General features: G+C 33.8%; 1 protein-coding gene across 1 annotated transcript in view; it reads left to right on the top strand.

Annotated features, from left to right (window-relative positions):
* The window catches only part of LOC134277192 (U1 small nuclear ribonucleoprotein 70 kDa-like), a 37,446-nt gene that overhangs the window by 4,996 nt on the left and 19,762 nt on the right, over nucleotides 1-12,688 (top strand). The window contains exon 4 of the mRNA XM_062759519.1: nucleotides 5,824-5,888. Within this exon, the coding sequence (XP_062615503.1) occupies nucleotides 5,824-5,888 (65 nt within the window). The remainder of the gene's footprint in view (nucleotides 1-5,823; nucleotides 5,889-12,688) is intronic.

The raw sequence follows: 12,688 nt of genomic DNA, 5'->3' as shown, positions 1-12,688 counted from the left end.
TACTTGTTATCGGTCAATGAAAATGTCAGCTTTTTAGTGCTTTTCAAATGTAAACAAATGTGGCCATGAAGTATTGTACGGGTTTATTACGAGTTCTCATTATGAGAAATGTTGGGAGAGATTTAGGGTTATAATGTGTATTCCCTTGAAATACCCAGTACTGGCTAATTCATATTGGTATTTGAGTGGCATTCAATAATTGGATTCATGGGTATTTTTACAATTAACATCTTCACAATCGATGGAAATAATTACTTTTTCTCATAATTTCACAGTGTCAATTAAGATAATTGCATGGGGATATTGAGATGCTTTTCATATTTAAAGCATGCACAACATTACGTAAATTAATTGTAATGCAGGGAGCTTTGAAACTAGGGAGTAAAATTTTAATATGAGTTTTTTCTCTCATGATTTATAAGTGGTTATAATCTCAAAAATATTATAGAAAATTACATTTGAGTTTGTTACGCTGCATGTTATAACTTTAATAAACAATTCTGAACCAAAAAAGGATTAACTGAAAGGAAATATTCAGACCTTCACTTGTTTTTCCGATTATTACACACTCAAATCTGCCAAACCCTGATGATTTTAGCTTAGGGCTTATGGTTCGAGCTTCTAAAATAGGCCTTATAATTTCTCTATTTAGTCATCCAATTGCTATTTCTCTCCATCAAAAGAAAAAAGCCAGAATTTTCATAGAGGTCCACTTCCAGTTTTCTTTATTATATGTTTATGAAAATTGGCATTCCTTACAGGGTTTGGTTGTCGTTGTCTATTTGTTTGATGAAATGCAATCTAAGTCATTCAACATTTACAAAATGGAAAAAAAAAATGCATAGTGTTCAGGGAGTGGGGGTGGGGTGGGGGAACTTGGCGGCTGTAGACCTCCTCCATACAATTTGTTTAATTTCTTGATGTTGACAACTCTACAAACTAAAAAGGAAGTTTATTCATCTGTCAATTGTTCATTTACCCCTTTTCAATATTTATTAAAAATATGACTAATCTACACGTAAATGTACATGTGTAAACTTGTATCATGTTTTATATACGAAATGAATTGCACTGAATCTGCTGAGTATAAATACACATTCAGTATTAAAATCAGGGAGGAAAAGAGGATTTTTTAAATATATAAAGGATAACTGACTTAATATTTACTATATCACTGTCAGATGACTTTCAAAACTGTTCAAATAAATCGCAGTACATCAGAATGGTACATTTTTCATTGATTCTACCTGTTTTTGTTATTTGTTAAGTCTAGATGGCCGCTAACGAGTTTTTTTCCTGTTTATCAGTAACATTGTATATTATGTTTGGAATGGGAGTATTCTAGTGAAAAATCAATTGTTTACCTGGGGTTCTATTTGTATGGTGGATATTCCTCTCATGTCTTGCTTCCAGTTACCATGGCAATATTAGTCAAACCAAAGTTTATTATTATGACTGTTATACATTCCACCCAAAGCCAAAGTCAATTTTTGTACGATTTTACCAAATAAGTCTCTATAACCTTTCTTCTAAAGAGGGTCATTGAATATTTTTTTTTAAGTAAAACTGAATGATAAAAATTAATTTTGAAAGGGGAAAAAATCGCAGTTTTGAAATAATTTCCAACATTTGCCGTTCACATGTTTGATTCCTTATTTCCATATTGGTCTCTTAAAATCCATTATCAAAGGAAGAAGTTTGGCGTAAATTGACATCCCACTTAAGGTAAAGTCCAGTTTCGTATCCTGATCCAAACAATATTATCCAAGTGTCACTAACTGGGTGAGCCACTGGGTGCCAAAATCCAAAATTTATCCGTAACTAAACGTTGAAGCCATATTGGAAAAAAAGTCAACTGTTTCTTGATTTTCAACCACCATTGACTCCTTCCTCAGAATAAATCCAATTTATTCAAACATCACTGAGTATCTTTGTAATGAAGTACAGGTATAAATCCCTTTTCTTGATGTGAGTTCAGGTAAAATTGATTAGGAAGTGTCATCTAAGAATGGTAAACGACCTTTCAGCTTCCACATTATTTCGACCATCATCGGAAAAAAAAATCGAGAGGAAATCTGTGTTTACCTGTAAGTTGGTGGTAGGATTAAAACGTTCATCACGGACCTAGGTTCCGTCTCTACCCGTATTGTGGCAGATAATTAACGGTAAATCCCTTTCATCTTCGTTATTGCCAATGAATATGACAAAAATGACACACAGCCGACTTCATATTAGTGAATTTCACATGGAAAACAAGGATTACAGAGAGAAAATGATGGTCTTAGCATGTTTTGCTGCACTTTGCTTGATTACATCACATTTTGCGGGGATGTTTTTTTTTTTTTTTTGCATGGATAAGTTAATGGCCATTGATTTCAAAGATTGGACAGATTTTGATTTGCATGTGTCTATTTCAGCCCAGAGACTGCAGTATTGATCATTTCACCTGTATATTCACTATTCTGCATACCAAATATAAATTATCACTCCCAGCTGATGATTATAGGGACTATTTTTAGACAAAATCATCAAAGAACTAGTGCAATCAAGTGCAGCAGCCTCCAGAACTGATTTACACTCACATTAGCATTAGAATTAGTATTGATGAAGTATCAAAGGTTTAGAATCTGAAGGGTTTCAATAGAAAGAGGTGAAAGGTCAAAGGAAAGAAGGTCATTTGTTGAATTGTTCCACATGCAAACATTAAACTTGTTGGGAATTCCCCCAAGGATGAACAATTTTGATTCATTATTAAATATTTAAGAATTTTGAAATATTCTTTTTCAAGTGTTATAACAATATTAGGAATGAAATAAGTTTCCTCAAGTTTGCATTCCTTATGAAAACCTGAATATGTATTCATATATCTGTATTTGCAATTTCAAAATATTTGCAATTTCAAAATACATTCCTATTGTAAAGTCCTATTTATATATATATATATATATCTCAGATACTCTAGTCTTCAATTTGCATTCTTCAAAAGAAAACCGATCTCAGTGAATTTTTTTGGTAATTTTTTTATTTTCGCTTGTCATAAAATTCCTCCTACCTTGTCATGATGTGAGTGTTTGTGATCGTGGATCTTACTATGGTCAGCGTGGCTAGAGTTAATGCCAGGTAACATGGTCAACACACAAGCTTTGGGACAAGGGCTAAGACATTCAAGATGTACAAGTATTCAACCCCTTGCCTCTATCTAGAAGTTTTCCTTGGTTGTTAAAAATTCTATGACCCATAATACTTTAAAAATTAATAATTAAGATCTCTGGCAACTTTGAACAGTTTTCGGAGTCAATCACGGCATTGATTTCCAACAATGTCTTCTCGGATGAGTGAATATTTAGTAATTGTAGCATGTTCGGTTGCTTGCACACAAGAGGAGCATGCTTTTAGTTGATCGGTAAGACAAAGGATATTTAATAAAGTGTTGGAGATTAATTACTGAATGTGATCGGCAATCTAACGAGATCTTTTGGACCTCCTGTAGAAGTAGAATGACGTGATGATTTGTCACAATTCACAGTAATGAATTTAAAAAAGAACTACATCGGGGTAGATAAAGAGTATTTAAAATGGAGATTGCCCTAATCCATTTTTTTCGAATGAGTGAAGTTGATTGATGAGCATTTCAAAAATCTTTTTAATTATCTTTGTTCCATCTAATAAAAAAAAATCTCTAAATTATGTTATTGGTTCATCTTCATAAGATTATATAAATGATTGAAAAAGAATGTACAAAAATTATTAAAATATAGAAAAAATTGTCTACTAAGCTTTTTGACCTTGGTATTATGACTTCCTTTTTTGGGCATTATCTATGTTTTGTGTTAATAACGATTTGAAATAATAAACTCTAACCAAGTTAATTGCAGCTGTTACCCAATGTTTGCCATTCCCCACATTGAGGCTTTGTTAAATTATTTTGATAATCAATTTAGAGAATGTATCTTCTGTGTCTATCATTGAATCAATACATTGTCAGGGCCCCAGTCAAGGTCTATTTATAGAAAACTCATTTAGGCATCATTAAAAAAAAATAATAAAATCAGGTGTAAAATCAATTCACTATCAGCTTTAAGTGTGTAATTCTTTGTACACAGGCTAGAATTGATGAAGTAGGAGGTAGAGAAAGAAAAAAAAAATTATGAACACACACAAGATAATTAATAGAAAGAGGCGCACAAGGTGCAGAAATGGTTTTTTGTGCAGTTTTGTCTGGGAGAAGTGCTACTAAGCAGGTGTTCCGAGATTCTTGTTTTCCAGCGAAACACAAGTAAATCTACCCACGAGCAGTGCTACAGTCAGAAAGTGGAGACAGACGAAGCCTCCATTTCATCAATTCTAATAGGTACTTGGCATCTCCGTGACGTTAGTTGTCGCCATGGATACCGTTAAACAGTCAAGTTTATTGAGGGAAATATGGCATTGCAAGAGTTGAGCTATGTCCATTTCTATTAGTCAAATTGGCAGAGAAATTCCCCATCCTACGGGGCCGCTTTGTATAGGTTGAGGAAGCTGTGCATGTTGATGCACTTGTTGCTTGTTTTTTGTAGGTCAACGATTCGCAGTATCTGTATTAAAGATGATGTTTAAATGTCATGCTCTGTCAGGTCGGAAAGAGTGGAGTGGTTAATGGAATTTTCATTTGCAATCAATGAGATTTGATTGAAGTAAATATGTATCTCTTAGTTAGGAATTTGTACCAGAGTGATATTGACTCGGATAAACGTTAGAGCATTATGCAGCCAAAAATGCTGTGACATTAGCAAGAAAGACAAGAGCATATACAAAAGTACTTGATTAATTGCTATAATAAAATGTTGTATGCTCTTTGATGATAATTATGTATTACACTGCAATAAATTATATCTCCTCAAGAAATCAATTTCTGATGTGCCCTCGAATGCATTTAAAGTATTGCAAGAAGGATAACTTTTGCAGTGACAGTATTATGCAAAGAATGCCCCAATTGCAATTGCTGCAGATGTGAAGCCAACTAAACAATGGTCCCTTTAGCTGATGATTAATGAAAGAAGAAAGACAGAGTGGAAAAGTAGAAATGCAATGTACCAGGTTAAGGGGAAAGTTTCTGGGGAGAAAACACGAGGATTAAAAAATACAGGTTTTGACCAATGAAAAAAAGAGAAAGGTGTCGTTACCTTGAACCATGAAGAGATCCAAACATCCATACAGATGAAAAGCTTCTAAACTCCCCGACAAATGTACTCACTTCTCACACATTGCACTTGTCACATGCCATCCCCCTCACTGACACACAATAGCACAGGCTGGGGAATTCCTATCATTATCATTAGCCGATGTTAAATCAGAGACAGATTTTTTTTTTACAAGTTGTTTTTTTTTTGTTTTTGTGCTGTTGTAGGTAGTTTTTCGTACAACATGACAGGGAAACGTGGTAAGGGGATCTGAATATGGATCTCTGATTATAAACATTTTATGAAAGCAGGGAAGGTTTTTTTTTTCTTCCCCTACTGCTAATTTAGCCCAATTGTTGTTCTGGTGAAAACCTATAGAGATAGTCCACTGATTACACAGATTATAGCCCATGGTCCTTTGAGACTTTCTTTAGCCTCCACTGCACATTGGTAAATTGGTTCTTTATTGTCACCGACACGAAAAAAAGAGACCTTCAGATAAACTTATAATATTGCAACATGTAAGCTAAGCCTATATATAAAGTAGAGCAAAGAAATAGATCAGTCTTTGCTATACCAACCTGTGGACAATCCAAAATTTCCAGAAAAATGATATATCACACTTTGAAACAATCCCTAATGATATCTTTTCTTTTTTTTGCAGGGGACCCAAGCAATGCTGCCACAAACACGGGAGATCCATACAAGACACTGTTCGTGGCTCGAATCGTAAGTACTTCTGAGACCCACCCCTGATTATGTTGTCATAGTAAGTTCTCTGTCCTCACAACAGGCCGGGGACTGGTGAGGGATAATGGATTTTTTTTTATGGAAAGACTCTTATTTTGGGTCATTAGCCAGATTAATTCCCACTATATTGCTAATTAGAATATATTGACAAAGTTTCTGTCGCCAAAGCGTCTTGTCATAGAATGTGCACTTACATTGTTGCAAAACCATGGGCAATATGTAAGATATACTGTGAAATTACTTATTTTTGTGGGGGGTTAATTTTCATTGTCTTTCGAGGTATGGGGAGACCCGCCATGTTATGTCCACCATGAAATGTAAAATTTCATATATGCATTACTATTTAACATCCTCAACCACGAAATCAAATCCCTACAAACAAATATTTTTCCTTTACCCTGAAAATTTGACCCCACGAAAATGAATGATTTTACAGTAACTGTGCTATTTATAGGTTGAAAGGGAAGCATCTACCCCATATTGACAAAATATCCTGATAAAATCAATATCCCAATTTCCTCAACTTCCAGAATCTGCCCATCCCTCACACTTACATGAAATAAAAGCATAATTCGAGAAAGTTGTGTCTTTTCTGTCATAACTTTATGTTTATCGCTGCACTTTTGAAAATGGATTTGAAAATTTTGACGAATATGAACTCGGTTATCTGAAATTCTCTTTTTTTATCTGTAATCACCTGGTCATTAACTGGGGTTGTAAAAACGCACACACACAAACATAAAAAACTTATTTTAGCAAGTTTGGAAGAAATCGTGGAAACCAATGATTGACAACTAACCACAAAATACAGATAAAACTGCAGCTGCTGGAAGCTCGGTCAAGAGAGAGAACTCTGGCATCAGTAAAACAATTTTACTCGGTACATGTAGTTGAAGGAGTTTCATTTCAAAAATCATGGGTTTGAAGTGAAAACAGATCGATTGTGTTTCACTTAGTTGTCCCATAACTGATGCATAAATGATATGCAAGAGAGAGCATAACGGAGTTCATATATTCTTAATCATGATATTGTGTTGCTTTATTTCCAATAATTTGAATGCTAGTCATTGTTAGGTTTTTCGATGTTAAAATTTTGTTCTTCAGTGATTTTGATATACGCTGGGGATATCAGCCTTAAAGTGGAGGGATAAGAAGATATTGATTTTATGTATATAAGTAGGTAGACACTACTTATAATGAGAAGGGATCTGTTAATTAAATATTAAAATTTCATCTCATTGCATAACGTCAAAGTAACAAAAGTAATACCTCTAATGTGTCTTTGTGACACTTAGTTTACATATTTTATAAACATTTACACAAAATGTCAAAAATATTTACTGGCATCAATTGTAGGATTGGTTTAGAAGGACACCTTGATAGTATTGTTAGTTTGGTAAACATAGGATGAAAAAGAGATGGGGTGAATAAGAGTTTTAAAATAGCCTTCTGTCAATTGAGTCCTTAGAAACAGCAAAATTACTTAATAGCAATATGTTGCCAGAATGTTGACTTACCAAAAAGAACTGAAATGTCACTTGACATGTGGGTGATAATGTATAATCAATCCTCAATGAGGTAAGTGTAACAGTTTGTGAGAGGCTTATTGTTTGACCAATAGATTGTTATACTCGGTGAAGAGCAGATGCTTTTTACACACTCCAATACTGCATTAATGCTTGAACACTTCTGTAGTGGGGAACATGTCTCAAAATTTTCGCATTAACACATTACATTAAGTGAAGGTGTAGACAAGCCATTATTCCTTCAGCACGTGTAAAGTTGATTGCATTTTCTAGGCAAAAATCTGATGAATTGTTTCTACCCTAATTTTTGTATATCGGCTGATGAGGGTAATTGTTAATGAAGATCTCTCAAAATTCAAGAGAGAGAAAAAAAAACATATATAAGATTCAGAGCTAGATTAAAAAATAACTTGAAAAGGAGGGGTGGGTAAGATAAAGTGAATTCATGTATGAAGTAGCTCTAAACCTCAGCAAGCTAACCAGAAGACAGGGGCACCTGTAAAACAGAGTGCCTTAAAACAAGCAGGTAGTTCTTATGATATTTTCTGTTCATCAGATGAGCATTGAGTGAAGAGATCATTTTGAGCCAGTTTCCAGTTTTACCATCTTGTAAAAAAAATAAGAATGTCTTCTTAAGTTTTGGACAATGCTAGACAACTAGAAGTTACTGCTGCCTGCCAAAATATTGAGGTTTGTTCAGGATCATGAACCATCTTACGCTCAAGGCAAAATCTTCATGTAAATTAAGATTTTAAAAATAAAAAATTAAGTTAACAATTATAAGGATAATCTAAGTGAGTTTCTTGATCCTGGGCCCAGGTTACAGACTTTGAGAATTTGGTTTATTGATGTGATTGGTCAAGAGAATTTCCAAGACTCTAACAGTGCAAAGAAGTAGGCCACTTTTTCTATAAATATCCCTCTGCAAAAGGCAATACGATCAATGATACATGTTCAAACAAAAATTAATATGTTGCAAAGAAAGTAAGTCAAGAGAAATTGCAATTAAAAAAGGGTGAGGAAGAAAGATGGAAAGGAATGGCTCATAGTTTATTGTATTGGGATCCTTTATTTTGGCATCATCAAATGGAGGTATATCAAGAATCACATGCATTTCTCATGTACACAAAGGTTTCCCTCTTACAATGAGTAAAAACTGTAAATTATTCCTGCACATTTATAAAGTAACAATTTTGAAGAGTGCAAAAATATGGTTGGTTTTATATCTTACAAAATTTTAAACTTTGCAACTTCTTTCATTTTGCAATTGTTTGAAATAGCTATGAACAGCTTCCAGTACATGAATATGATAATTTTTTTTTTTTTTGAACGCTGTTGAAGTACTCATCCATTATTCAGAAACTTACCTCTCTAGTACTTGCGTATCTAAACATCATTTGAATTTTTGTTTATTTCCAATAAAATTTTTTTACATTCCCATGATGGTCCCAAACGCAACACCATTTACTTGTAGCTATCCCATTATCACCAAGCACAGAGACAGCAATTTTTATATGACAGATGATCAAGAAAGAATAACTCCCTCTAGTAAAAAAAATAGTATTCCTTTTCAATATTTTTGTTGTATCATAAGTCCTGAATATGTCACATGTTTGCGTAGAAGCAACATCTTGTGTCTTAAGAGCATGACAGTTCCCTTGGCAAGGCGAACATGATAACACACAGTCTATTTGGTCACATATGTCTATTAGGGTTCCTGCTTCAGTGGATTGGAAAGACAAAAAAATTTTTTTTTTCACTTTTCACATTTATTCATGATAAATGCTGACATTGAGGAGCTTCAGGGAATGACTGCATGAATATTGCAGTAGGAGTGGAATCTCAGGGGGGTTCAGATGGTGAAAGGCAAGCACTTTAGTGACACAAAATCTTCTTCTTCTTCTTGGGTCACATGTCAATAAATCTCATCCAATTTGAACACTTCTTTATCTTTTAACAAGGATGCCATTTAACGAAATACACATTTTCTAAAATAAAAACCCTTAAGCACTCATAAAAAGATACAATTTTTTCACTCGGGTTTTCGTGTTTTACTCAATTTTTTTTTTTTTTTTGCTGTCGGGAGAAAATTGATCAGAATTTATACACATAGTCCGTTTAGGATTAAAATTGATGGCATCATCTTGGTGTTGTCTAAACATTAGTAATCTGAACAATATGAATGGGTGGGTACTTGCTCATGTTACTGATGATGATCAATGGTTAACGGCTGAGGTCTGTGGACCTGTATTAATGGTCACAGGTAGATATCGGACGCGGATTTAATCACCTCTGGTCAACGCAGCGTTATGTTCAATGTGTTTGCCCACAACATTAGGACACCGGGCCAAAAATAATCGTGTAAATAAGGTGAAAAGGACAAATTGATAATCTAAAATAATGTTATTTTAAATCTACAGGTACTATTGATGCAAAGCATAACTATAGGTTTTTTATTCCCTTGAGTCTTTTATGTACATGTACCAGTAAGGTCAGCAGTCTCTTTTAAATACCTGGCACTCTTAAAAATTTAATTAGTTTAATTGATTACAGTCAGGTATCTTTATTTGTTTCTGCATGCCTTGAATGTAGTAGAGGACAGAAAATATTGGAATTATTTTTTCAAAACTTTGTATTAATTTTTTAAAAGCTCAGAATATATCAGGACAATAAAAAAAAAGACAATTATGGTTGTAAATATAGACGCCAATGTTTTTTTGCTTTTTGCAGACTTTTATATTTTAACTAATTCAGATATACTTATGATGCACACTACAATCTTTTTGAAAAGAAATCTTAAAATGAACTTATTGGAAAGTTTTTGGCTACCTTTCTAATCATAATTGATACATGTACTATACATATTAACATGACTAGTTCAAGTCCAAATCCAGGTATCTTAATGTAATATTGTAACCAAACTTGCTTTAGATGCTGGATGAGACCTACATTAAATGAATGATTGAAATAGTTAGAGTTTTCTGAGTAGGTCATTTTCCATGTAACTGGCTGTTACTTGCAAGTATGTTGCATATATTACATTGTTCAATTCCCTCCTTGAAAATTTTTCACTCATACGGAGAAGCCACCACTTGCCGGTGGAGAGCTATAAATTTTGTCCTATGCTCAGTACTCAGGGCCATTGAGCTGTGAGGGATCTTTTTTGTGCCAGCACCTTCTGCGACACAAGACCTCTGTTTATAAAGTCTCATGTAAAGGACCGGTCTTCACATCCCACAGTGGGATTCTAACCCCCTGCATAAGGATCAACTCCTTTGCGACTCTAGAGCAGATGCCCTAACCACTGCGCCACGCGGGCGACTAAAAAAAAAATTACAGAGAATGATAATAGAGAGGCTTCACAATTAACCTTGACATCAAAATTATAAGTCTTGAAAAATTCAGTGTGAAAGTTTTGCCCAAAGATGCTATTAGTATACTTGTGCTTACACTTCTGCTGCTATGAAAAGATTATAAATTTCCTAATGATACAATTGATCTTGGAGACATTTAATGATGCTTTTCTTGACCAGCTGAGATCTATAAAATGCATTAAACCAATTAAGTCTATGAATTCTATGAATATACTGCTGTGCACTAAGTATCGGTCCATTAACAAAACCCCTGATTTTGGTCTGGAAAAACAATCAAATTGTATGATATTTTTTGCATTTAAGTGAAGGACAATGTGATCAGCATCGTGGTTTTTTGTATTTAAGAGTGATATCAAGATGGCTAGATGTACTTGGAAAATTCCTGAACCAGTGTGAAAATCAATAACATTTGTTGGTATAGAGTCAAGCCCTGACAAAGTTAAGCTGCCCCCAGTGTATTTACAATCTGCTAATTCTTTCAGCAGACTCTGGCAATATTCTTACAATTTTCTCTAGTTTAAGTCTCCTGATACACTGTATCATGGTCTCTTATTTGGAATCATTGCTAAGAGTAGTGTTTCTAGATAGCGTGCTTTTGTAGTAAACAACGGAAGGTCATCTCCTGCCACTTAATCCCTTGTTGTTGTTTTTTTTTTGAAGAAAAAAATAATTTGTGCAAAAAAAAATATTAGTTAGAAATTTTCTGATTTTTGTTTTCCTAAAATTTTACATCCCTCCAAAAAGATATTGAGATTATAGCTGGAGTGGTAGAATGCTGTACATCTGCTGTCTTCATAAAGGTTTTTGCATTGCCATTACACTTCTAGGTAGCTTCTTAATCAAGTTCTTTGACCATCATCTTCAGCTGTGTTCACAAGGTGAAATATTAATTCACTTTAGCAAATATTAAGGAATTAAAATATTTTATTCTTAGTTTATGTGATAATTAAGAGAATGCGATGATTAAAAGCTTAACTACAGAAATACCTCTCTGGGTCAAGGTGTGCCCAAGGTTAGCAAGAACAGTAGGGAAGCATAATGCTTCCTCATCGATCAACCTGGGGAGGGCTTCATTAAAAGGCAAATAGTGATTATTCTTATTATATATATATATGTGTTAATTGTGATAATTCTCGGCATTAGTGATGTAAGAGACTTAAGAATCTTCTGTCTCACGAGTCTTAAATTGACAAACGAAATAAATTTAAAAGTGGAATTAAAAGTAATAAACAAGTTCGCTAGAAGTACATGTGAAATTTCATCAAATTCTAAGAATATGCTAAATTTTTTACCTTTCTATTCATATTTACAAGCTTTCTTGCAAACAAGACTTCTGCACTCAATTACATGAACACATAGGTGGGATTGTTTCTTGAAAAATGAGTTTTTCTTCACCATTGTACATAAGTATGATGCATGTGACTATAAGTACTATACAATGACTATACGATCTCTTACTAGCTTAATTGACTTATTTCCTGCATTTTTGGCATTCAGTAGCTCAAAGTATACAAAGTAGGAAATCCTTTTTCCGGATAGAATTATTGCCCTCATTACTTGCACATAATTTTTTACACATTTTTATTAAAAATCTGCAGCAACCATCTCCCACAAAAGGATTATTCTTGCTCCATTATTTATTGCTTAACTTTAGAAATGTATTTCTAAAAATAATTGTGTAAATAGTAATCTTTATTGTGTGTTATAGGGAAAAGTTATAGAAAGATTTTTGCCATGGTTTGTCTTGTAAACAGTGCCATTGTTACTTGCTGTAATGGCATAAGGTTCCATGAAATTTATATTGCAGTTTATTTACATTACTCTTCAGGCAGAAGAGAGAAGTTACCTGGTGAGAACAAAAAATGGTAAACCTAACCAG

The sequence above is a fragment of the Saccostrea cucullata genome, unplaced genomic scaffold (genome assembly GCF_032062105.1).
Source record: "Saccostrea cucullata isolate Sc308-1 unplaced genomic scaffold, CSIRO_AGI_Scuc_v1 ctg107, whole genome shotgun sequence".
NCBI lineage: Eukaryota > Metazoa > Mollusca > Bivalvia > Ostreida > Ostreidae > Saccostrea > Saccostrea cuccullata.
Note: the sequence above shows the minus strand (reverse complement) of the source record. Positions and strands in the feature narration are given on the sequence as shown.